Source organism: Phyllopteryx taeniolatus, chromosome 22, assembly GCF_024500385.1.
Source record: "Phyllopteryx taeniolatus isolate TA_2022b chromosome 22, UOR_Ptae_1.2, whole genome shotgun sequence".
Lineage (NCBI taxonomy): Eukaryota > Metazoa > Chordata > Actinopteri > Syngnathiformes > Syngnathidae > Phyllopteryx > Phyllopteryx taeniolatus.
The window spans coordinates 8,425,505-8,452,597 of NC_084523.1; the positions used below are offsets into that span (position 1 = coordinate 8,425,505).

At 43.8% G+C, this 27,093-nt stretch overlaps 1 protein-coding gene across 2 annotated transcripts; it reads left to right on the forward strand.

Moving 5' to 3' along the window:
* The first annotated feature begins 1,025 nt into the window (after positions 1-1,025).
* ptn (pleiotrophin) lies at positions 1,026-27,063 on the forward strand. Of its 2 annotated transcripts, none has more exons than XM_061761683.1 (5): positions 1,026-1,186; positions 19,495-19,592; positions 19,810-19,983; positions 21,531-21,692; positions 26,622-27,063. In XM_061761683.1, the coding sequence occupies exons 1-5, from the start codon at positions 1,149-1,151 to the stop codon at positions 26,675-26,677; spliced, it is 528 nt and encodes a 175-aa protein (XP_061617667.1). In that variant the 5' UTR covers positions 1,026-1,148; the 3' UTR covers positions 26,678-27,063. The 2 variants fall into 2 exon arrangements, with proteins under 2 accessions (XP_061617667.1, XP_061617669.1); XM_061761685.1 differs by lacking the exon at positions 1,026-1,186 and adding an exon at positions 10,192-10,336.
* Positions 27,064-27,093: the final 30 nt, after the last annotated feature.

The following is a 27,093-nucleotide window of genomic DNA, read 5'->3' on the forward strand; positions in this document are numbered from 1 at the left end:
TGTGGCGCTAAGTAGACAACATCAAGTGGTAATTTAACAGACTGAAGTATAACTATATGCATGTGTGGTAATTGTCTCGTTTGCATCTTTGAACAGAAACGGCCAGATTGGGACATTTCCTGTCGGTGCTGCAGCTCGCCACTAGATGTCAGTGTTGTTGCTGTTTCTCCCTCTCGCACCTCTGAGGAAGCAAACTTTATTTTTTTATAATTTTTTCCCCCATCTTCATCTGCAGGGATTTGGGGGTTGCAACTCTCGCATCCCCTTCTGCACTGGTGGGTTCCCTCTCATGTTTTTAAAAATAATAATAATAATTTATGCACAAGTAGATTGTTTTTGTCTTAAATCGACACACTGCCAAACCACTGACGACTTTGACACTGCAGCCACGACGGCGAAACGGAAGTAAAGTCTGAATATTAGGATAATTAAATTGTATAACTTTAGGATTAAAGTTGTAATATGAGGAAAAATGTTCCATATTTTTAGGATGAAAGATACAATATTAAAATAAAAAGATGTATATTTTTTAGATTATTTCCGGGATTTTTTTTAAATATTTGCAAGTGTTTTTTTAATTTTTTTTTACAAAAGTGGTAAGATTATCTCGGAAAAATACCTTTTTCTTAAAAATTGTGGGGTGGGGGGTATTCATGTCACCTCTAAAACTTCAATCAAAACTGAGAAATAATATACATGAATATTCAGCATTAAACTATTGTTAAATAAGTGTATGAATATTTTAATTACATTCAAAACAGAAAAGTTACCAGTGTTTTTATATTTAGCTAAATACGCGTTTATTAAAAGTAATGGAAAATTATATACAATAATCATTCAAATATGGTCAGAAAAAAATACAAAATTCTAAATACATTTCATGTTTAGATAGCTCAATTGATTTCTCATTTTTATTGACAGGCGGGCTAATTAATAAAATGTTGATTGCATCAATAAGAAAATAGCATTCATTCAAACCCTGACCTGGGTTCGCGTTTGATTTGACCTTTGACCTTTGTTGACAGTTTGAAGTTACGACAGCGAGCTCGTTTCGAGCGACGGCGAGCAACAATAAAACAAACGAGAGGACGTCAATGTGAGGTTGTCTCACGTGGTCTCTTCCGAGGTGAAGAGGTCACCGTGGAGCCATGGGAGGACGCCAGATTCCACCCGTACAAGCGAATCGGTAAATTGAGTTTACTGTCCTACAACTGTGGAGGAATATGGAAACAATCGGAGCGCTCTCGGTAACATACAGGTCAAATATATGGATCCCATTTATTTCAATCGGGACCAAAAGTCTCAAGCCTGGTGGAAAAAGTACGATTTGGGGATTTCAAATCAGGAAAAAAATAGCAAAACATGAAAGATAAAAACAATTAAAAAAAATGTAAAGTTTAAATTGAAACTCTACTTTATCAAGTTCAACATTATTTTCTCAAACAAAGAAAATTTACAGCTTGGATGACGCAGCCAATCAGTATGAGTTCAAAATACTCCCAGCCACTAGTGGGCACTCTTGCATGATGTCTGGGCATTGTTATGATAAATTGCTTCCAGGCTGTTTTTTATTATTTAAGGCTGTCGGAGGACTTGATTTATAAAAAAAATAAATAAAAAATGGAAAAAAAAAAAAGTCAAATTGGAATTTGAAAAAAAAAAAAAGGGTTATTTAAAAAAAACAAATTGCAAATAAGTGGCAAAAATTCAATAGTCTATTACTGTGCCTAGCGGACGGTACAAAAGTGTGATGTTTACACACACACGCACACACAACTGATGCGTAAAGCAAAAGCTTCCCCAGGGATGACGAAGTCTTTCACGTTGTTCTATTGATGTCACTTTAATAACGAAAGCGCTCATTTCAAGCTGTAACGACGTCGTGCATTCATGCGCTCGTGTAATGCGACGCATATCGATCGGCGCATGTTGTGCATGAAAGAGCGCGTGCGGTGGTGTGATGAATATTGATCGGCTGCGGCCCTGGAAGTTATGATCCCCTCCACCCACCTTAAATATTGGATTGATGACGAGGCGTGACTATTGGAAGGGACCACTTCATTAGGTACACCCACACCCTGTCAACATATCTCCGGTGTCCGACGCGATCCACTGGTAATGTCTGCTTGTGCGTTTAACCTTCCGCTACTTTCCGTCGACTAGTAATGTCTGTGCGTGAGCTTCACAACACAACTAGATCTGCATCGTCTCGTCATTTCTTCTCGAGAGATAGATTTGCATAACGACGAGTAATATATGCTCGGGAGTTTTACATATAGGATAGACTGATTGACAGAATCCTATTGACTAACAATGTCGTCTTATGAGTTTCACATGATATATGGATTTCAATCGACTAGTTATGTCTCCTTCTGACTTTCTTGTCATAGATTTCCATCGACTAGCAATGTCTGCTTGCGAGTTTTACCAGATATATTTCTTTTAACTTGTAATATTAGTTTCTTGTGATACGTAGCTGGTCATCGACTAGTCATGTCTGCTTATGAGTTTCATGAGCGATAGATTTCCACCCACGAGCAGTTTTTGCTCGGGGTTTCTACATGATGGATCATTAGACTGATTGATGAATTTATATTGATTTGTAATGTCTTTGTGATTTTCATGTGCCATCGACTATTGATGTCTGCTTGTCAGTCTCACCTAATGGACGGCGAATGAATCGCTCCGTGACAATAAAAAGGAACGATATCGTCTCGTGCCGATGCGCCTCACGGCTTTGTGTGCGCCCAAATAAGGAAACTGAGGAAGAGAAAAAGCACCGAGCGAGCGTCCCGCTCATCACAGCGACGCGCCGGCTACATTGTGCCTCAGTCATGTTTAATAGATAATTCATAATGGGCTGAATATTGAATGTGCCGCGGCGGCTATGTAATTTTAATCGACGCCCGCAGTGAGACGAGCGAGCCCAGAGCAGGCGGGAATCTACCTCCTCTACGCCGGCTTGTATTGGTTGCATTTCAAAAACAAGTCACATGACCCTAGCATCATTTCGGCAGCACTTGTTTCGTGTTGACTCGCACATTTTCAGTTTTCATGTTGTTTTCTACTGAAGGAAAATGTTGCAGTCACCTTCCAAGCCACAGGGTGGCACTGTGGTGAAAAATTGGATTTCCAAGACTTTGTAATTGATATAAAATAGTGATTCAAATGTGAAATATGACCTTTATTTTTGTTTTCTATGCACCAGGAATCATAAAAAAAAGTGATGACTGGAAATGCCATTCATTTGTTCCAGCCCCCGCAACCTCCCCCCTGCCCCCACCCCCAAAATTGTAACGTTTTGTGATATATAATATTCTAAAATATTTGACTTTCTAAAAAGCATTCAGTAATTACATAATTCAATCAAATGTAAAGAATCAAACATTTTCAATTCAATGAACATTGTGCTGCTCCTTCTGGTGTACAGGCCTTGACCACCTGAGGGCAGTATTATACAAACATAGAGACACATGAAGAAGAGTTACACAACTGATTCAGTAAAAAAAAATAAAAGTTAATATTAGTCATTTTTCGCAAAGGATACAAATTAAATTCTACATATGTCGCTCCCCTGCGTTTAAATATCCAATGCTATTCCTTAGCCGGTCTATGGCGGTTTCCATCTTTTATTAGCATTAAGCTAAACATACATTATCAGGACAAAGCTATGAGGTTATTTTAAATACAAAATGTGTAGTTCTCTTGGTTTTACCAGAAATTTGTGCTTGCAAGTCAAAGCAAAAAATATCGCAAGGCACCACTGTATAACAATTGGGTAAAAAAAAAACAAAAAAACAACAACCCAAAAAAAGGTATATTTCCCAATATTCCACCCGGACGCACGCTGACACACGGTCCCACACCGAGTTGGAAGAATCCGAGCATGACTGCCAACTGGCCACAACACAGCTGCTGCATTCACGATCATTTGCCCTCTTTTCCTCTCCTTTCCTTCCTCCCTTTTCATTCCCGTCCGGAGCGCCCCAAGAAAAAAAAAAAAGAAGAGAAGCGGAATTTTGGATGCTAGCACGCTAACGACAAAATCTGTGGACTTTTTTTGGACGCATGTGCCCCTTGCTCACGTTAGCTGTTATTCGAGTGTAAAAAGTACGGCAAAATGTGCAAGCATGACCAATTTTGCCATGTTTTGCGGAGTTTTTCTTTTTTTCGGCGCCTCGCAGTTAACGAGATGCTCATCAGAGCGAAGCCGTGTGAGCGTTATTAAAATTTGACAAGGTCTCCCACACTAAACCTGTCATATATATATATATATATATATATGTGTGTATATATATATTTTTTGGGGGGCTTTGTCTCGACGAGGGCTTCGTCTTGTTCGCTCGAGGAGGTCGCCGCTTCTTGAAAAGAAGCGATAAAACGCTCCTCTTATCTGCCGCCCTGCAATCTGCACACACTGCAGGCCTGGTCGTCGTCCTCCTCCCTCTTCCTCTTCTTCTTCCTTCTTCATGAGCACATGAAAAGAAGTCACGACATAAAAATCATTCGTCGCCCGGCATTTACATGCGCGGCTGTCGTCAAACTCGTAAGGTCCCGACAGCCCGAATCAGATGATATGTGAACATTCAAATATTGCCGAACGCCGACGATGGAATGTTGGCGCTCGCTGTGGCTTTAAGAACATGCCAAACAAGCTGTGCGGTTGTCATGACTTAATGGTGCCTTTTGAGTCAATGCTTCATGGAGTCATGTCCCTGAATGCATCACTGCAAACTGACTCGGACCTTTTGGGCCTTTTGCAAATTGTCCTTCGTAATCGGAATCATAATGATGATTGAATCTGCGAGCAGTGATAGTTGGGCCCTGCAATCGGAGGCTCATTTTTTTTTCCAAATACGAATCTGCCGCTGCTTCAAACCAACATGGCAGCCGTCCTGCATCTTTTCAGACATGGCTTCCTGAGACTTTTTTTTGTGGGTCTACTCATAATAGACATTTGTCCCGAATTCCATGTTGCCAAGTGAAACCGGCTTCAGGGGCTGAATTTTCCCAAAAACAAACAACAACGAAAAAAGACACACTGGCGCTCTTTTGCTCCATGTAGGTCATAAATCCCGAGTCATAATCAATAAATCCAATCAGCTGTTCAAAACAATGACAAGCAGCAAATCCCTTTGGCCGGGAAAAAGAACATGTCGGAGTTCCCTGCGCCGTGTGTTGTTGTTGTTGTTGTTGTTGTCGTCGTCGCACAGGAACAAATTGGCCCGCTCGCTTCAACTTCCTGTTTGAAGTGCTGGAGGGAAGCCCGCCATCTCGCTTTTCTTTTGGGGCTCACGTGCCGGCGCCGCTGCCAGCCTCGGTCGCTTAATAGCCCGTGCGGGTGAGACCGATACCCGCTAATAAGAGACACTGCACGCTGTGTGTGTGTGTGTGTGTGTGTGTGTGTGTGTGTTCGTACAGGGAGTGATAAAAGCACAGCGCAGAGTGACGCCCATCATTTGTTGTGGGTGTGCACGAGGGGGAGGTTAGCCGATCTCCTCTCCGTTAGGATCTTCTCGCTCACATCCGCAATTATTTTGAACGCCGGCAGGCCTTACTTGTGGTTAGCCGAACCTCAACCCTAAATAGGAAACCTATTTTTAAAACCATAACCCGAGCTGGAAACCCCATGTCAAGTGAAAAATGTTAACTTTGACAATAATGGCAGATGTAATTGAATAAAAGCTTGCAAGTTTAAAAACAACGGTAGTGACTGTCCATTTCTACTTAGGTGACGTCATGTACGTGCGCACGAGCAGGCAGTTATCATCTGCCTTGTGCAGCCGCTGCCCCTCAGATAGATATATATATATATATATATATATATATATATATATAAAGTGGCTAAATTGATGCAACAAAGTTTCATTTAATGAAATAATTTGTGCAATTTCTTATTTTTTGAATGAATGTAAATATGGTTGTTTAACCAATTATTCATTGAAATTGTCATTATCACTGAAGTAATTCATGCTCATTTTTAACTTATACTAGTTTTCATAAATGTAATAATAATAATAATAATAATAGTACAAAAACGGCTTGAGAACAACTCTACTAACGCTGTTGAAGGCTGTTGTTGTCTGAGAAATGCAAAACCGCACGGCATTACGTTGCCTCAGGAATGAAAGTCCTGAAGTTTTTAAGATCCAAACGAGTGCAAATAGTGAGGTTAGATACATTCGAATGAACTTGTTTTGTTAAAAATGGATCGCTGTAATGCGTCAGTGCAGAAGGAACTGGTCAGCCCCGAAGGCATTTTGTGTACAGATTCATTTCCGTCCGTTAATCTGCTAAATTAAGTTGTTTGCGAAAGAGTTTGGGAAGACGACGTGACCGCAGTCGTTTGCTTTTATGAAGTATTAACGAGTGGCGACCATCTGTTCTCACCGTTATGGGAGTGTGTTGATACAAGCTTTTAGTTGTTCGGCACAGCAGCACACGGCTCCAGTCGCCATCGATCCGCCCTTTCCGATAAATCAGCCGTTGTTTTGCCGGCATTCCTTTCCGCCGCGGCGGCGATGCCCTCGCCCGAAGGTCGCGTCTCATCGACGCTCGGAACAACGGCGCATGGAGTCGACACGCGGCGGCGAGTCACCAGACGCGTGATCATTTACCGTTTGGAGTCGGCGAGCAAATAACGACGCGGCGTGTTGAGTCGGCGCACGGTCAGGTGAAAGTGGGGGGATATTTTGATGCTTGGCGGTGAAAATCAAATCAGCTGATATTGATTATTGCCGCTCGATTAGCTAACGTGTGCGTGGAGTGACGACCGTGTAGGCGAAAAAAAAACAACACCACAAATGTAGCAACACGGCAAAATGAACTGGCATCTGAAAATGTAATTCAATTATTAAATGTAACCTATTCAAACGAAAACTACACTGTCATTTAATTGAATTTAATGTGTTATTATAATAGCAGACAATAAAATAGTTCAGAACTAAGTCAAATTGAATGAAATCAATTTAAAACAAATTGAGTAAATACACTATTTTAAATGTATTTTTTGAATTGAATTCCAGTTATTACTTAAATATCATAAAATGAAGTAGTACAAAGTTAAATTAAATTGAACTAAACCTCCCATAATGAGTAAATACAATATTTTTTATTTAATATATTCTATTATGGATACAATTTTAAACTATTCAAATCAAAGCTAAAATCTTTAATTTAAGGTAATATTCCAATAGCACAACATAAAATACGACAAAACTAAATAAAATTGCAATAAACATGTACAAACTTTTTAGAAGAATATAAGGTAGTAATAATAATATATATGAATAAACTGAAACTGAACATTAAGTCAACCCACATAATTTAGCTAAATAAAAAAGTAGCCTACAATAATTTAAAATGGAAAATAAAATGTAGTTTTAGTCATTTTATGATGATAAAATATTAAGATAATGTTTTTAATTTAATTAAATCCTTATTTCAATAACATAAAATCAAATATTAGATTAAATTAAAACTAAAGGTTGAAGTTTGGCATTGAATATCGGGAGTCGAAATGTTGCTAACGTCATATTTTCAGAAAAAGTGCAAACCTTTATTGCTTTTCTGTCCCTTTTTATTATTTTTTTTTAAATTTAATTTCTTTTGACATTTCTTCCAACTTTTACACACTTGACTTTTCCTCGAGTCCCCCACCGCTGTTGTTGTTGTTGTTGTTGACGCCGGCGCTCGTTTGGAGTACATCGCGATCCCAGATGGTCCCAGCTGTGTTGTCAGGTGGGCTTTGATTTGCGCGGCCGCCCGCCGGGAACGGCGAGCAAAGGTCACGACCGCCGCCCGCTCGTCCGACCGAGAGAGGAGGCCGTTTTCGGATGACGCTCATCCGGGGGGAAACGGCAGCCGCAAAGCTGTCGCGTTTGCGTTCCGTTGTCGTCGCGCGCAAATATTTCACAATATCGGAGACGATTTTCGCTCGTCGCTGGCGGTGAGGCACTCGCTGCTATTTTTTTTATTAACTCATTCACTGCCAGCCTTCCCAGTTGACATGGATATTTGACTTCTAAAACCGTCAATGGCAGTGAATTATAAACAAAACCAGAAACGAATTCACAAAAAATGCAGATGTCTGCTTTTGCATTTGAAAACTCCTCATATTTGATAATATACTTTCCATTTCAGTCCCGTCTTGTAGTTTTGTGAAAATTCTGACTCGTTAATATAGATTTTCTTGGAGTAATAAATTACATCAAAAACCTCTTTGTAAGACTTTTTTTTTTTTCTCCCAAATTACCATCTTCATTGCTTAATTCATATTAACTTCGAATACCCCAAATAAACATAATTGGCTTAAACCTGGAAACCAGAAATAAATTCACAAAATAATAGAATTTCAATAGAATGAAATGGAATTATTATTATTACTATTTTTACTTTAAATTAATAAATGTTTTTGTGCGTCTGACTTGCACTTTATTACCAGTTACAGTAAGATTGACATTAGTATTGTTTTTGTTGTGTTTCTCAAAGCAATGTCATTTTAATTAACTGAATTCATTTCCCGATTAAACGTGGTGTCCGTCACAATGTTCCCAGAATTCATTTTCCTCCCAGACATGTTGCACAAATTGGATTCTGGACGGCGGGGGGGCAATATTTAATGTTTTTTTATTTTTTATTTTTTATTGGTTTCATCTAGTTTCATCACACGCTCGCTGCCGCCGCCATCTTCTTCTTCCCCGGAATGCCAGCAGACACGTAATCCTTGAATCCGAAGTGTTTGCCTCATGCCGCTCGTTCCAACAACAAACGTAGTTAGGAAGTACTTTTGGATTTAATCATGAAAAAAAAACAAAAACCGGACGCCCACTTGCCAGTAATGCATGGTTCCTGTCAGCGCTGCTGCAAATCACGGCCATCTTTTTTCATCATTTCATCTCCTTTAATCAAATGGAGGGAAATGATATCAGGCTACTCGTGAAGCGTATCCCGCGCTGGAAGAGTCCTCGTGGGAGGAGGAGGAGGGTGGCATTCCGAGGTCGCAGATGGATGAGATGGATTATTAACGAGTTGAATATGAGACGGATGAAATGCTCGAGATCCTGATCAGCGGGGTGGCTGACTCATACTAATTGCGATTGCCATCAGCCCGACATCCCGCGCGAAACAGGCGGCTGCGCACTGGACGGCCATTTTGGTGACGAGAATCTGATACTTGTTTTGTGCGGCCTGTTCCGATTTATTTTTGAAGCCTCAAGCATTTGGAGATTACTGCTTGAGGTGATTCCTGCTCGGCTGCCTTTGGCATCTGTATCTTCCACTGGTGTCTAGTTTTGAATGGGTTTCTGTCCGTGTTGTTCCTGTTCAGTCTTCTGCAACTCATTAGTTTGAGAAAAGCTACAACGAGAAAAAAGAAAAGCATATTAGCGTGACGCCCATTGCCTCGCCCCCTGTAGCTTACACCTGTGTCTCGATTTAAATGGCTCGGATTGCATGCTGTGGTTCATGTTTACTTTAAAGGCTCATTAAAGTAATAAAACAAAACACTCAGAGGTGATTCTGGCATTCACGCCGCCGCCATGTCGAGCTTACACCTGTGTCGAGTTTAAAAATAGCTCTCTGTCAATGTTGTTGCTGTTCAGTCCTCTATGGATCGTTTGTCGAGTAAAAGCTGACAGACTGAGACTGAACAGGAACGTTCAGTCGGAAAATTAGGAAAGCAAATGGACTCTGGCCAATCATTATGAAGCGCAAGACACAGGTGGTGACTGCAAGCAACAAGCGATCTCTTTATGTTTGATTGTGGGACATCATTCCGAGCAATATTGGAAGTAACAATTACATCACGGTCCAAATAGTCACACTCCAATTAAGGGAGAACTGGAGTACACCATGCAGCGATCCCGAGCCCAGTCAATTTTGCATTGATTGTCATGATCCAACTCACTTTTCTGTGGATCGATGCCGTATTTTATGTAACTTCCGGTTTCGCTTCTGGCAAACGTCTCCTTCTTCTTCTTCCTGCTCTTCCTTTTGTTGCGCTTCCTCGTCCATCCCCCCGCGGACATCCCCGGGTCTCACTCTCCATCTCCTGTTTCCTTCCTGGCGAGGTGTCCCTGGAGTGACCTTGGGGTAATGAGTTGCTGAACAAGAGTCAATAAACATTGCACCCCCCCATCCAACCATCGCTGACCCACCCCTAACACACACGCACACACACACAAACACGCTATGCTCAGCCCACAAAGAGAAGGAAGGCGTAGTGGCGAGGCAGGCAGGGCAAGGCAGGACAGAGGATTCCGATGAAAAGAGCCTAGAGGACTGAACACTTTTCTCCCGACAGTGCAGACACCCAACGAGCAGACTTCGGGATCAAGTAAGTGCGTCTTTGTTTTGAAAAGGCGGGATGCGCTTACTTCCAGGAAAGTTAGGGCCACTCTGAAGCAGTGAGTAAAGTTTAGGATGTAACGCTGGGAAGGTTTTCACAACAACTGTTTTGCATTATTTTGCCTTGTGGGAATGATGGAACAGATGAAAAACTTGAATGGTCAACACCCAACTTTCGCTCTACCCGGCAAAAATTTGAAAGGACACACAATGTTGATCTGACAACAGCAAACATGAATGGGGAAAGCGGAACCCTGCCCGTCATAGCCGGCTTTTTCCTATGTTGCAGTTCTGTGTAAATGGTACCAACACGGAATCGGGGCATGAAGATGATGAAGCAATATTCGCGGATTCTAAGATAGTGTCAGAGGCGGGATGGCATCTGGGAATAGCTGAAGCATGTTTGGCTGTTCTGTGTGAAAGGTACCGCCATGGAATAGAAGTACGACGGTGGCCTAAAAATATTCCCTGATTCTGAGGAAGTGTATGAGGCCGATCAGACGCAAGAAGGTCGCTATGTGAAAGGGAATAGCAGAAAACTGATGATGCTGTTCAGTGTGAAAGTAAATGTAATGGGAGTGCGAAAGCCATCTGGCAATATTCCCGATGCAGGTCAGTGCCTGCGAGAAAGATTGTAGGGGGAAACCGGAACAGGGGTATGAAGTTGCCTCAGTTTTTTTTCCTCTGTGGGAAATTCTTTTTCCAGTTGCCGACAGTGTCATCTGAAGATGCTTGTAATTCTGTCCCCCAGTTTGAAAAGAGACTTGTGGGTATATATTCCAATGAGCATCATTGCGTGCATGTGCGCAGTTTGACGCGGCCCACTTTTTTCCCAGGATGCCGCGATTTGGGTCAGGCCTGAGCGGAATGACAAACCCTTAGCGGGCGTATTGTATCGCCGCCGTCCAGCTGCCGTTGCCATGGCGTTCCTCGGCAAAGACTCTCCCGTCTTATATGGATTCCCGCCGCAGACAAAAGCCCCCCCCCCCCGCCACCAGCCCCTTCCACCCCCCTTCAAAATGAAGTGTCAACACACGGTGGTGGTCGGAATGAAAGAGGCTGATGAGCCGGAGAAGTTTTCCGACGAAGTTCCAATCCTAATGTGGATCAGGCTTCCAAGCAAGTGGTGGAAGTGGGGAGGGCGCAAACCCATGAGCAAGTCTCGGACCCTTTCCTCGCTATGCCTTTAAGGGGACCTTTGGGAATGTCAGCGCTCCGAGACCACGTGACGCTGCCTGTAGTGCACAAAGGGGCTTCATCTTCCTCTTCCTCCTCCTCCTCCTGTGTCTTTGAGGAGCGCTTCTCCACAGAGGAGCAATAAGGCCACTCCGGGGGGTGTCCGTGTGAAGGGGGGGGGGGGATGTGAAAGGGTCTATAAGAGTGGGGAGGAGGGGGTGTTATGAGGATGCTCACAGTGAGTGGTGCATTCACTGACCCCCTCCACCTCAACAACCATTCAGATGAGCAGAATGAACCTCCATGGGGAGCTGGGGCCCTCTTAGGAAGAGTGCCGAATAGAAAGCAGGAGAATGAGGCCGGAATGGAGGGTGGGTGAGAGGGGAAGCGTTTCCCCAAATGTGCAAAGACATTCCACTATCCTGACCATCCTGAAGAAGACACATTTAGTTTTGTCTTCACACCGCCATTCCGTGTCCGTAGCTTTCACACTGAACAACACAGGAAGTGCCAAAAAATGTGTGACGGATGAAAAACTCTATTCTGGTTTTTCGCTCTTGTTTTTCAAACAATATTCCCAGCTTGCGTTTGTACCCCAATTCTGTGTTGGTATCACAGTGTAGGTGGTCTTCCATCATTCTGTTTTTTGCTACTCTCTTCCACAAGGTTGCTGGTCCACCTCTGATACTCCCTCCAAAACTGTTTTCAAGTATTTCAAGTTCACCTTTATGCCCCTATTCTTAACCAGGGGAAAAAAATGGCTTTGATGGGCAATATGAAAGATGTTCGCATCAGGGGTTCACCTTGAAACAACAGTTACAGTTTTCCACCATTCCCTTTCACATGGGCTAGCCTTACTTAATAATAATAATCATCATAATAGCAATCTCGGTGAGGGTGTGGGGAAAGCGATGAAGTTCAGAACCATCCACCGAGAGGATGATCACCATGGAAGGATGTGTCCTGAAAGCCGTGCGCGAGGAGCTCCACTGATGTTCACGGCAGCGCCACAACAAAAGCCGGAAAAGAGCCCAGTGCTGGGTGTGGACGGCGACGGTGACAGAAAAAGTTGAGCAGGATCCACCAGAGTGTGGCAGACGACGAGAGCTAGCCGCTTGTGCCAGCTAGCTAGCTCGAGAAAGGAGGCAGAGGTCCCAGCTAGCAAAGATTTACAACCGGGGTTCTACCTTTGGCCACGGTATGGCCCGTGTCTTTACCTGCTTGTTAGGCCTCGGCCTATCTCTTGATACTACCTCCGAAACCGGCTTGGTTTCTTTGATCACGTCCACTTAGCGCTTTGTCCAGAGTATATACGAGTTGGAAAACTTTCACAAAGAGGCTGACTGAATGTCTATTAGCGACAAGCTGCCATTACGGCTCCAAAGCTGCACATAAAGACGCAAATCAATGCAATCTCATTTCGTTGAGGAGCCAATGTGGCCACCAGTGGATTCCGAGCCGTTATTACCGATATTGTAATTATTCCGTTTTGGTCACTCGATGAAAAGTTTCATTGATCGGAAGTGTCGCCGCGAAACACCGGCTGCCACTTAGCGCTTCCTTTTACTGATCCGATAGCTAATTATGCTGTTAGTGGTGGGGAGGCATGGAATTTTGCTCAATTTCTTTCCTGTCATTCCGTTGCCTGGGGGCTGTGTAATCCTCGGGTAGATCTCGACAGGTTTTAACGCGAGCCCTGAGGGTGTTCTGTTGCAATATGTGAGGATAACATTAAACATGGATGCAGAGAGCACGGATGGATGTGTTTGCAGCATCCACAGATTGCTTTGTGACGTACATTCAGGAAGTATTCCAGCGTTCCTGGGGTGAAAGAAGAGTACGGGAACATTCGTCTTAAGCATTAGTATTCCATCTACAGTGCATACTGTGAGACAGCCGGTCTTGGCAAACAAACAACCAGCAGAGGGCGGAGAGAACGGGGAGTTTTGTTTTCCGAGTTCACATTCCATCAAGCCGCAAACAACCCCGGAGCGAGCCTTGACCTACCTCTCTGGAATCTGCTGGTAATGACAGGTTTTAACCAAGTTGGCAACTCAAAGAGGTTGTTTGGACCTTGGGAAAAGACTGCTTTGATGGGCAGTCTGAAAGGGGCTACTGTCTGGTATGAAGCTTCAAACCCATGTGCCGGTATAGCCGCTATCTCAACTCTAATACAACCTCCGAAGCCACCATGGTACCTGCATTCCATGTCAGTAAGTGCAAAAAGGGTGGGCAGTGTGAAAGGGGCCAGTGTCTGGTTTTAAACTGCACATCCCAGTTTCGAGTTTTCCGCTACTGCCCTTCATGCAAGCATCTTTGCACCCTTAATCTGTATCAGTACTTTTCACACAGAAAAACAACACGGGTAGTGTGAAAAGGCTTTTGCCAGTTTCTGGTTTTCTGCTCTTCCTTCACATAGTCCTTGTACCTAATCTTTCCAGGTCGCTTTTGTACCCCAATTCTGCATCTGTACCTTTCACACACACACACGGCAACACTGGCAGTGTGTAAGGGACTATTGTCAGGTGTTAAACTTCACACGCCTGTTCTAGGTTTCCCTTGAGTCCCTTTAAGACAGGTGCCGTCCCGACTGTCTTAGTGCCTTTAAAGCCAGGAATATTGTAACCTCATTCCACGTCTGTACCTTTCATACAAAGCAGTGATACTGGAAAGAAATGGGAAACGGTAGCTTTGGTGGGCTTTGTCCAGTCTCTACTGTAGGGTTTTCCACTTCACATCCCTCTTTTTAGGTTTTCCACTATTGCCTTTCACACAGTTGCCGTTACGCCTCTGTTTGAAATGTCAAGGCAGTCGCAGTGAAGGATGTGCTTTTGCTCTGGCGTGCCAATCCTTGACGGATCAGGGATGTCCAATCCCCGTCCCCCGCCCCCTCCTCCCGCTCATTCCGAGTAAATAACCACCGCCGAAGTCGTGAAATAAGACTGTCACGGCGTTGCCAGAGCGGAGTGGATTGAGTCTGTTGCGCGCCTGCGAGCCGGCTTTGATACATGGAAGGTCGCGGCGGTCAACAAAGGCCGTTAGAGTGTGTTGTTCTTCGTCACATTATTGCGGGCTATTAAAGTGGACGTGTAATTATGTACTCGTACACGGAAATAACAACACGGACAAACCTCCAGGAGAGGCTCTTGCATCTCAATAGATGAAAGTGGAGGGTTGTAAGGGGTAAATACAAGATTAGTTTCACAGAGCCACACAAAATTTGGTGGACATTTCTATCGTCATAGGATGCACGAAAAAGTCTCTAAGACCCATTTTTGAAATTGAACAGCTCGTCAATCATTTTGGTTTGAATTGGAAATTTTAAGCCAATTCCAGGGCTTGAAAGTTTCCTTTTTTTTTTTTTTTGCCCCTAACACCAGTTTAACTCATCAACACAAAATTGGGTAGACATAAAGTCTCAAGGCCCCATGTGTGAAATTGAACAGGAAGTTGGACATTTTGGCTTGAAGTAGCCAAGTCCAGGGCTGGTACTTTGGCGAACTTCGACTGAGTAATCCAATTGAGCTCCATTAAAGTTTGAGGATCGTTCCAAGGATTCACCGTGAACCCCTTTGCCTCGATCATCTCTCTCCAGCCACCGGAGGCCAGTGTGGCGATTATAAGGTCATCTTTCCAATATGTGACAACTTAGACGGGGGGGGGAATCCATTTGAGCTTGCGTGCACACGGGGGGTCAGGGAGGAGGCGCGTACATCGCTCACTCGCCTTTAAAAGAGAATAAGTTCGGCCAAATCAATGGGCATTGAACAACGGGCAAGAAAGAGGCTGTGTGGCCCCTGGCAGGTAAATGGCGAGGCCATCATCTGCTTTTGTTTGAGACCAAGAGAAGAGAAAAAACAGGCGCTCAATACTGGGATGAAAGGCCGCTGATGGCCAGCGCCATTACGATAGATCATGAGGGTCCTCCGCTGACAGCGACACCACCGGGGGACCGCTGCGGCCATCAAAACAAAAGCGCACATTATGGGAGGAGGACAAAAAGACCTCGGTGCAATTGTGGTGTCTGTACGACATTATTTTCACTCAAAATGTATGATTGGCAATATTAGTCATTATTTTTTTAATTTTAAAATAGTTTGTAATTGATAGTTCATTAAAGGACTTAATTAGTGAATGGATTACTAATAAAAACACTGCTGTTATTTGTTTTAAAATTATTTAATTCTTTGTAGTAATTATTTAATTTTTAGATTTTATTTATTTTGTGCTCACATAATTGTCAATATGATTTTTAATCTTGTACCAAAAATATGTAAAAATCTAAAGTAAATATTGGCTATATTTTTCAACTATTGCTATTACTTAATAGTTGTTAATTCATTTAAAAAAAAACTACTAATCATTTATTTATACATGGTGATGAATACTAATTGTGAATATTTCAAAAGTAATTTTCAATTTTATTTTCACCTTTGAATTATTTTATGATTTAATTTATGTTAGCAAGTTTTCGATATGATTTTCTCTTCGTGTTTTGGCCTTTGGTTGCTGACATTAATGGGTGGGCGCTTGTCGCCTTTTTATGATGTCATAGTGTGCGCCATCAACTTTTCATACTCAACAATATTATTTAATTAATTGTTTTTTTTGTTTTGTTCGAGTTTAATATTCCACTTCACCGTCCATCAACACATGTAATTAGCCTGTATTGGCCTTTTCCACAATGGACTTTCTTCTGGTTTCTGATTGGTTAATAGCGCCACCTGTTGCTACAATTGACAGTTTCCGCGTGCACTGAGCCATCCCTTCCCCCATTCCAGAGTTGAAAACCTCGTGTCAACATGTCCGAACTCCAAATAATAGCCACATGACATTGGTTGCACACGACTTGATGTCTCGTGAGCTGCCTGCTCTCGCTGTTATTTACGTTCAAATTGACCTTGACGCTCCTGATCGGGTGCTTTTAAGTGATGGGATACATCCTCCAAACATCTGCAAGCCTTTTTATTTCCATTACAGCATCCTTTACTTTGTGTTGACTGCCCTGGTGTGTCTTAAAATTAATTAGACCCATTTGAGTGACGTGCCGCATCTGCTGCTGGTGATATATATATATATATATATATATATATATATATATATATATATTAGTTTTTTCTTTTGTATGACGTGCGAGATGGTGGCGTGGGTTGCGCATTCAGCCGTGCTTACTGTCAGGTTTGGCGTCTGCGGGGGAAATACTGTCGGCGTGGGCGTGCAGATGGAGTCATCGTCTGAGGAACGGCAATGAAATCCAGAGAAGCCAGGATGCGAACCGCCCCGTTAAGTGGGAAAATGGGATATAATTCAACAATATCACACGACAGGGAGTTATGTGCCATTTATTAGCAGTCATAAATTTCATCAGTGATTCAACTCCACCAGCAAAAGTAGCAGCAAACAATAGCAGCGGAGTTACCCGTTAGCGGAACATGCTAACTCGCCAAGGTGTCAGTGTCAACGTTGACGTTAAATTTTTCAACTGGAATCCAAGCGTTTACTGCCACGGACGAATATATTCGTAGAAGCTTTTACATAATTGTAATGATGAACAGATGCCAGTAGATGGCAGCGTGTCATCAATTGGCATTTCAGATGAGCACAGCTTTTGAGTAGATCATGAAGATTAGGAGGTGAATCTCGACTTGTCGCGTCGATTATCAGGGAGAAAAATGCCAACAGGTTCGAAGTTGGACCTGACACTCAAACAAAGTATGTATATGTATTGTATCAAGAGTCTGTGTCGCGGGAATTAGTCGAACGTGTGTGTCGCGGTTGTGGGAAAACATGAGTCCCGAGAGAATTTCAATAATCCTCAAAGTCCCCTTTAAAGCTCCCTCAAGCACTTTTCTATTGTTTGAACCTTTACAAAGAAGAGACGCAGTGAGAAGACTTTATTAACCAGCCCGAGAAAAGTTTAAAATAAAAAAAAAATAAAAAAGTGCCAAAAGTGATTATTGTGAAGCCACATCCTTTGGCATGTTTTTTTCTGTGGACTCTACCCTCAGCTTTTCGCTGAAAATTGCACCTATTTGTGCGTTTTGATTTTTGGTTAAGAGCATTTTCTTTCTCTCACCCCCAAGAGATTCACCTCCCGTTTTATTCCAATTTCTATTCCGCAATCAGATATTTCCTCACTCTTTCCGCATTGTCCAGAAGGTTGTTCAGTGCCGGATTCTCTGGAGTGGGATAGGCTCAAAAAAAAAGAGACTTGCAAATAAATCCTGTGCAATATGCGGGCAGAGCAGATGTGCTCTCTCTCTCTCTCTCTCTCTCTCTGAGTGACTTTGCCCAAGGACGCCAGTGAGTTTATTGTCTGCGATCAACACGGAGATGGGCGGTCGGGAGTATTTGCAGCTGCTGCTTTTGCATTCCGGCGTGCGGCTCCCCCATTCGGGGTTCATCTGGGACACATGATGGGCTTGGCTAAGGACCAACTATACTTATACCAAACAAAACGAGTCGAGCACCTGTAACGCTGGACATCATCATGGATATCATAGCGGTCCCCACATAGCGTCCAATTATGCTCCTTAGTCGTGACCTTTTGACGCTTAATCCATCCATCCGTTGAAATCAATAAATGTATAAATACTAGCATTTCATTGTACTTTCCTGTTAGTCGGGGCTTTGGTGTCATCTCGTGGCATCTTTTAGGACGTTACACAAGGAGCACAGAATTATGCTCATTAGCGAGTGGTTACGAAAATGGATGTCGGCATGGGTTTCAGGACCTTTTTAAATTACACCGGATTGAAATCTCGTCCATGGTTCCTTTTGGTCCTAACACACAATGGCCCTCCAAAAGTTCCCAGAGGACAAGGGCATGACAAACACTTAATGAAAGTCGTTTGAATCCCGCCATCCAAAGCCCGAGACGCCGCCTTATCTTCAAAAGCTATAGGATCCCTTTTTAGTGGCAAGATGAGGACTTTTTTTTTTGGATCCTTTTATTGCTTTTTTGCCTGGATGCAAAGTCATCACGGCCGCGGGATGGTGGGTTTCATGTGTTTAGCCCGGGAGATGACAGCCGCGCGGCTCATTACACTCTTCAAGCGTCCTGTTTAAGCACCTGATTTAAATTTCACATTCAAAGTGCGTTACAAGTTAAACGCAATTTCAGCACGGGCTTATGATGAATTCAAAGGGTCACTCTGATGTTGTTCTCCGTGCCGGGGAAATGTGACGGCTGTGCTGGGATTTTAATTTTAATGTTTTGAAATATTGCTTTTTTTTTTTATTGGTGCAGGATTCCGAAGAAAAAAGAAGACACTAGTGATCAACATGTCAGCTTGCATTTGAGACAAGAATGGAACAACATCGTACTTGTCACTAACATGTTGCTGTTGTTGGTTTTTTGCACGCTCGACTTTTCCAGCGCTCCAACATTAGCGTTACGCACAAAAGTGAAGGGATGCAGCCTTGATTTATCATCGTATTTATTTATACATATATTTGTGGGGGTTCATCTGTGATACATTTCTATGAAGAAAAAAAACGTTTTAATATTGAATAAACATGTTCTCATTTAAATGTTTTTTTATTTATTTAATTTTTTTTATTGTTTGTCCCATCCAGTATTATGATTATTATTAGTAGTAGTTTTATTTTTTCATTTTATTTTTATTTTTAAAATGACTTAAATTTCACCTTATTGCTGGGAAAAGTTCCAGGAACTAAAGGGCATGCGTAAAGCAAAATTTGTTAGTACATCAACTATTTAATAATCAATAATAACAATAATAATAGTAAAAAAATATATTCTTCTTCCCATTGTAAGGATAATAATCTCCCCCTCCGTAGTGGTCTTGACAGGACACATTATTTATTGGCCATGTCAAGTTTTGCTGACAGAACCTCACACAACAGTTACGATTCACCAGGCGTGAATGTTTGCCCCCCCCCACGATGGCACGCAACCCATGGCTGGCACTCAATTCATTTGTTCATTTTTTTGTGTGATGTTTGCAGGATGCACAGGCAGAAGCAGTGGAGTGCGCGAGCCGCCGTCATGGCCCTGATGGTGCTCACCGCCATGGCGGCCGAAGGAGGCAAATCGGACAAACAAGGTGCCAAATCCCAAAAACCACAGTGATTGACGATTTTTAAGCCGTTGTTTTTTTTTTTTGAATAAGATTTTACAGTGTAAAATTTCTGTTAGCCCGTGGTGTTTTTGACCCACTGCGGGTGGGCCTGAAACGAATGCCCGGCGATAAACTGCTTTTCACTGTCCATTGGAAAATAATGAAAGTGTGAACATTGAAGTTTTGGGGCGACTCCCGGCAGGCAAGAAGGAGCGCAAGTCGGACTGCGGCGAGTGGCAGTGGAGCGTTTGCGTGGCCAACGAGGGCGACTGCGGCCTGGGAACCCGCGAGGGGACGCGCACCGGCACCGACTGCAAGCAGACCATCAAGACGCAACGCTGCAAGATCCCCTGCAACTGGAAGAAGAAGTTCGGAGGTGAGCCCTGCTCTGTATTTGATATAACAAATGAAGATTCTTACTTTTTTCAATTGAAAGATGTGTTCCGGCCACCGTTTAGCACGATGCTCCAAGAAAAAGTCCCACTTTTTGCCTCTGCATTGCGCTTGTTCAGTTTTCCGCGTGGGTTCCCGCTTCGCACCAGTGACCATGGCCCCGCCCCACGGGGCCCCTGCCCGCTGCTGCTGTCAAGCCCTCCTCCGGTTCGGCTGATTTTCATAGCCTCAGTCGCTCACATTTTAAAACACTTGTTCTTCACCGCCAACAATTCCCTATAGGCAGCCAGTCACGCAGGGGGATCCCGTCTGCTCCGTCATGAAGCAATCTGGAAGACTCTCTTAGTCCCAAAGTCCCTGACAGGATCACACTCGCAGGGATCAGGACACTTTAAAGGACTTTCTGGGACGATGCGTGTCTGATAATGATGAAATGATACCATTCGCACGTTACAGTCACTCCAATTACGATACCATATGATAATGCGCAATTACGATCTAATACGATACGATGAGACAATGCGACTCACGCTGGCTACAATGAGATACGAATCTTCAATTACATTGTGACATGATATCGTCCATTTGTGATACGATGCAACGCAGTGTGATAGAACGTGAGTCACTCCTGTGACGATATGATTCGCTAAGATTACGATGCGGTACAATTCACAGCGATTACGCTACAATACGATTCGACTCGCCTCAATTATGATCTGATCCGATTCATTTCGGCGACGACGTGATCCGATTCGATACTAGGTGATACAATCGGCAATATGATGCATCGACGCCAACCTATTTTTTTTTTCTCTCTCTCCCATTCTTTAGTAGCTCCACGAGGTCACCGAAATATTATGAACAGCTGTCAGCATGATGTCATGTTCTTTTCATTGTACCTAATCTTGCGTCCGGTGAGTGCATGGGGCACATTAAGCCAGGCCAGAGGCTTCCTGCCAGACTCCCAGGATGCCTCCTCCAGACACTGAAGGCTTTTTAAAGTGTGCTCAGGACGTCCCCGTGGGCTCCTTGCAACAATCGCCCAATACCTCCCCCAACCGCCATCACCTCCTCCTCCCCCTTGATGAGCACCCTGGGAATTCAGCGCCGATGACAAGAGAGTCTTTCATAAGTGTTGCCCCCTTCCTCCCTCGTCCCTCCGGTTTACCAAATGACACCAAGAGATATGAACGTGCATGTACGATGTACGGCGGGCATTTCCTGGGGTAAATTGCATGTGCGGCAGGGCTGAATGGGAGGTGTCTTACGTCTTATATCAACGCAAAGTGCATATGTGCAAGTTATTTGAGCTGGGAAGATTGCAGCCGGATTTCCAGCACCAAACAGCATCCGGGATGCTTCTGATTGGGCTCATCTGTTAGCGGGCGGCATCATGTACAGTGCACTGGCCGCCATCTGTTCCCGTGAGCAGACATCGAAAAGCGACCACGAAGAAAAAGGCATCTGGCGGCTGCGGCGGCGAAGCGCCGAGGCAACAATAAGCGACTGAGATGTTAATTTCTTTGGCAGGGGAGTGCAAGTACGACTTCCAGGCATGGGGGGAGTGCGACATGACCACGGGCAAGAAGAACAGGACGGGCGTGCTGAAGAGGGCGCTCATGGACGCCACCTGTGCCCCCACGGTCACGGCCAGTAAGCCCTGCGGGAAGATTCCCAAGGCCAAGCTGCAAGGTGAGTGCTTCAGAGGAGGTCTAATTGCTGGACTCCAGGGCCTTTAGGAGCAGTAATCATCAAGGTGACATGAAACTAATTTGGATGGTTTATGATGATGCCATATAATATGGTAAGATACAATTAAATATGCTAAGATTCACTGTGATTCACACCATTTTTACAATACGATGCGATATGATACAATGCAACTCACTCAAATTTTGATGCAATGCGATATTCGATACGATGCGATGCGATAATATCTGATGTGATTCATTCCACTTTCCGTGCGATATATGTGACGATGCGATACGACACGCTATACGATGTGATCGACTTCAATTTTGATGCGATACGATTCACTCCACTTCCGAAGTGATTCCATACGATACACTAGCATGCAATAGATACGATGCAATGCTACTTTTCTTTTGGTCCCGGATTACCCCTCCTCTGGATCTTCTTTCGGTTCCTATGAATAACCCCGGAACTAAATTCCTACGCTAGTTCAAACACACAGAGGTCCTCCAAAAGTTCCTAGTTCTTGGGTTAAAGTTCCTGCAGCAGGAAAGTACCGCAAGGTGCGGGTGTGTTCCAAGGATGTAAAAGTCAAGTTTGGAGGCTCCTGAACAAGCACCTACGGATATTTGCAACTTCCCTTCCCTTTTCTTTTTTTTTTACTTGTTTCACGAAAGAACCTTGCACAATGTTCTGCACCATGACAGTGTTCCTCCAGTGTTTTGGGAGTATGCTGACAAGCCAACCCCCAGATCTCCCGACTCCCCCTCTTCTCCCCACTTGACTTTCTGCACTTGAGATTCCAACGGGAACTCCACAGTTGGGGATTGCCTCAGCGTGCTGTTTTTATTACAGCAATTAGGGTGTTTTTCAAATAGACTCGATATTTATTCAAGAAATAAAGGTGTCAGTGTTGGTCTCAGTGAAGTGCAGGATAGTGGAGCGGGCGGTTTTCTCATACGCAAGTCCTGCATGGAAGTCGATGTATGAATTATGGATGGAAACGTCTGCGCCTCGCACAGACACGGCAAGACTGTCTGTAGCGCTGTCTGCTAAAAGAACCGAACCTCACCGACACCGGCCAAACACTCGCGCATGTCCTGCATGCTGATGAGTCACTGCTTTCGCGCGATACCATAACAATTACGACACGATTCGCTTCAATTCCGATAACATTCTCTCTAATTATGATATGATACGATTCGATTCACTCCAATACGGTACGATTCACGTCTGGTATGATACCGTGCCTTTCACTCTGATTACAGCGCGATAGGATTGACTCCAAATCCGCTGATTAGAATACGATTCGCTACGATAACTATATCATTTCCTCCAATGATAATCTGATACCATTTGACATACGCTCCGACTACGATACGGTGTTTCCCTTGTATTATACAATTCACTCAAATTACAGAATGATACAGTGCAATTCCCTACAATTATGGTACAGTATAATTCACTCAAGTTATGGTATGATACAATAAGATTCAGTCCAATAGCGACACTGTACACTTCAATTAAAACGCGATACAATAGCATTCACACAAGAAGCATTGTCAGAGTTTTCGTCTCCTCTTTGCAGGAGATGTGAAGATTGTTTTCGTGCTGCCGATTTTTGTTGTTGTTGTTGTTGTTGTTTTTTTTTATGCTGAATGAATGCTCTTTAATTGTCTGTCATCTTCAAAGACGTAGCCGTCTGATTGCGCCTTCGGAATCTCGGTCCGCCGTGCTATATCCATCTTAAGTGCGGGCTTGACACTGAGCGACGGCGTTCAAGGCGAGGTGAGGAGGTTAACTCTCTATTCAAATGTAATCAAACGCTGTTAGCTTCTAACTCCCGCCCCCCGCGGCAGGAATAAAAACGTGACGGGAGAATGTCAAACAGCGCGTGGAACATTTGACTGCGAGGCGGCAAGTCGACCCGGAGTGAGTCAACGGCCTTTTGTTAGCTCTGCAAACCCGGACGTAATTGACCCGCAAACGCTGCCAAATTGCAAACCGGCCAACTTATCGCGCTTGGCAGATGACACGCACGCGCCGGGTTTGACAACTCCGGCAAACATTCGCATTTGCGTGGCGAGCACATGCCAGGCTTCTGGAGGTCTGAAGGTGCCATCCTGACGAGGGAACATCTGCTTGACAATTCCGGTCCCCTAAACTCCTCACGTTAACTTCTATACATGTGAAAAGATAGCCAACAGTATTATCTGCACAGCACTGTATCCGCAACATAGCGTACTAACATCTGCATAGTGCGTTGCATCGTTCGTCTAGTGGAGTATAATCCGAATAGCACACTATTATTGTCATAGTGTGTTATATTCGCATTGTACAGCATAACACGAATTGCAGCGTCCTGCGCATAGCGCGGTGTCATCTGCACTTCCCGTCGGTGAATCAGAAACTTGTATTTAAAAAAAGGTCGAGCTGTTTATTTTCCCTCTCTGCATGCACTCACGGTGCAGTATGATCATTAGAGCTGGTTCATTACATTTCCTTAATTAGGATTTGATATTTTCATTTGTGACGAAATTGAATCCGTAAATCCCTCCGTGTTTATTTCAGACAGGGAATCAAAAATACCTCCGACTCAATGCGTGGGTAGCACAGAAAAACAAAACCCTCCCTTTTGTGGACTTTGTCATTAACTTTATTGTCATGTTGATTTGTTAAATTAGAGGCAACGGCGTCCTCTTGTCGCAGTGCATGTTGTTTGCTGTAATGCGGCGCGAGCAGCAGGAAGCGGCGGCGGCGGCGCGGTGTGCGCGGTGCTCCCGCATCCAATTCAATTCCCTTTAATGACCGCTCAGCTAAGCCGGAGGAATTCGATTAGCTCAAAATGTGATTGGGGGAACATAACATAAGCTGCAAGGACACAGAAACACACATGAGGCACACTAGTAGGGAGTGGGTGTCTTTTACTTTCTGACACTTGCATTCACATCTCATGTTAATATGGGAATTTTCATGCACACTTTAAGCGGGAAGTGCACTGGAAGCATATTCCTAGCCGAGGTTTCCCCATGCGGCCAAACACGAGGGGGCTTATTACAAAGTAAACAGGAGTCCATGTGATTTGAGCGCCAAATGGTCTGTCTGCTGTTTCATTTGCTGCGACAAACAACATTTGCAGTAATGGCCGTCCATCCATCTCACAGCTCTGCTTATTACGACCCCTGAAAGCCTTGTTTATTAGAGGCTCGCCCGCTTTCGCTGTTTTGCAGGCGTACCTTTCAATCTGCATTTTCCCTGCACTCGGAGGAGAAGCAAATTTGATATTCCCGAGGGGACCAATGTGCCTGAGCCCTCTTCTTTTTTTTTTTTTTTCGCTGCCTGGTGGAAAATCCAAAACATCACATTCATTTGTTCATATTTGCAATGCTTCATACACTTTGTTTGGTTACACAAAAACTACAGGAAGTTAAGTTTTGTCATCAAACTTCCACACGTCCCCATGCGATGACAGAAACTCATAGCCCTCGCAATCAATTTAGGTTCGCCCGTCTGTCTCGTGTCTTTGGTTCAAATTTGGTAAAAATCAGACAAAATCTCAAGGAGGAGTCCGCCTTCGAAGCATCCCTGCAAACGGCCAACATGACCCTAAAAAAGGCAACTTGCTGTGTATTCCCCGGCGTGGCTTCTTGAGACTTTTTTGTGGGTCTACTCCCGATAGACATGCCTCCCAAGTTTCAAGATGTTAAGTAAAACCTGCTTTTCAAAGAAAATCCAAGGGGCAAGTCTCCTGGGAAATGGCCATTTCAAACCAAAATGGAAGACTTCCTGTGTCTTTTCAGGCATGGAGTTTTGAGACTTTTTTTGTGGGTCTATCCTTGATAGACATGCCTACCAAGTTTCAAGGTTTTTAGTGAAACCGGCTTAAGGGGCTGAATTTTCAAAGAAAAAGCCAGGAGGCAAGGCTCCTGGGAAATGACCCATAAAATGGCCACTTTAAACCAAAACGTCTGACTTTTTTTTTTTTTGGGTCTTTTCAGGCATGGCTTCTTGAGACTTTTTTTGTGGGTCTAGCCATGACAGGCACGCCTCGCAAGTTCCCGGCTCTTAAGTGAAACTGGCATTCCTCTATTGGAATGGCAAACAAGACATCCCGGTGGACGTTAAACATTTCAGTTTTTTGTTTGCTTTTTTTTCCCCCCACCTAAGCCCTCTGATCCGTCTGCCAGAGGCCGACTGTATCTCTTCTATCCCCTGCGCACCCTCCACCCCATCCCCATCCCCATCCCCATCCCGTCTCCCCTGGTCACCCCTCTGCTCCTCGGAGGGGTCGGGGTGGGGGGAGCTTATCTCCCAAATGGCAGACACGGAAAATCACATCTCAGCCTGAGATTGCTGCTCCTGCTGCGCTCCCTCCGCCGTCACCCTGCCTTATGTGTACGTACGTGTGTGTGTGTGTGTGTGTGTGTGTTTGCGTGTGTGTGTCTGCTGGCCTTCGTTACAAGTGACGCACACGCAGCTGTCACTCAAACACCCTTTGAATGTATACATTTCGATTCCTGCGTCAAAGCAGATATTTGATGGGTCCAAGACGAACTCCTCGAGATTTTGTCTGACTCCTTCTCAATTGGAACCACGTGTACTGGACAGATGACCAATATTAAATTGCGAGAGCTTCGAGGCTTCGTCGTCGTCGTGTGTGGGTGGAGCATGGCGGCAAAATTTGATGACTCGTCATCAAGCGCCAAACTCTCAGGTCAGATCCGAACCAAAAGCTTTGAAAATTCAAGCTGGTTTCACTGAGCAACATGAAAGTTGGTTGGCATCTCAATCGTGACTAAACCCGCAAAATATTTTCCAGAAACCATGCCTGAAAAGTCACAGGGAGTCTGCCATTTTTCTTCAAAGCAGAGCATGGCGTCGTCATTTGATAGGTGGCTACAAGTTCTCGTTCTCTTCTTTGTCCTTCAGATGCTAAGAAGCAGAAGAAAGAAGGCAAGAAGCGAGAGCGTGGTCAAATGGACTAATGAAGACGATGATGAAGACACAGTGGAGGACGATGGACGAGGAGGGCGGAGTCGACTATGCCCCATAGGCTGCAGCGGGACAACGCCCGTGCAAATAAGACTCGTAGTGTTTATAATTAGTGTTATCTAGAAACAAAGACATTAGATTTAATCACTAAATCAGCACCAATCCACTGGATTATTTTTTTCCTCTTCTTTTGCTGCTTTTTATTTGTTGTTACCTCAATTTCCCCGATTTAAAAAAAAAAACAAACAAACAAAAAAAAAAACAAAAAAAAAAAAATGTTTTTTTAATTCTATTAATTCTCAATCAAGTTAACGTCCCTTCCAACCCAAAACCCCCTTCCTTCGTTTCCGCAGAATGCAAATAAAGGAATAAAAGAAGATTATTATTATTTTTTTTTACATTTTTATTT

Coding starts and splice junctions, on each gene's coding strand:
- ptn (XM_061761683.1), top strand. CDS start 1,149: ATGGGAGGACGCCAGATTCCACCCGTACAAGCGAATCG. Junction 19,593..19,809: donor AGGCAAATCGGACAAACAAG/GTGCCAAATCCC, acceptor GACTCCCGGCAG/GCAAGAAGGAGCGCAAGTCG. Junction 21,693..26,621: donor TCCCAAGGCCAAGCTGCAAG/GTGAGTGCTTCA, acceptor TTTGTCCTTCAG/ATGCTAAGAAGCAGAAGAAA.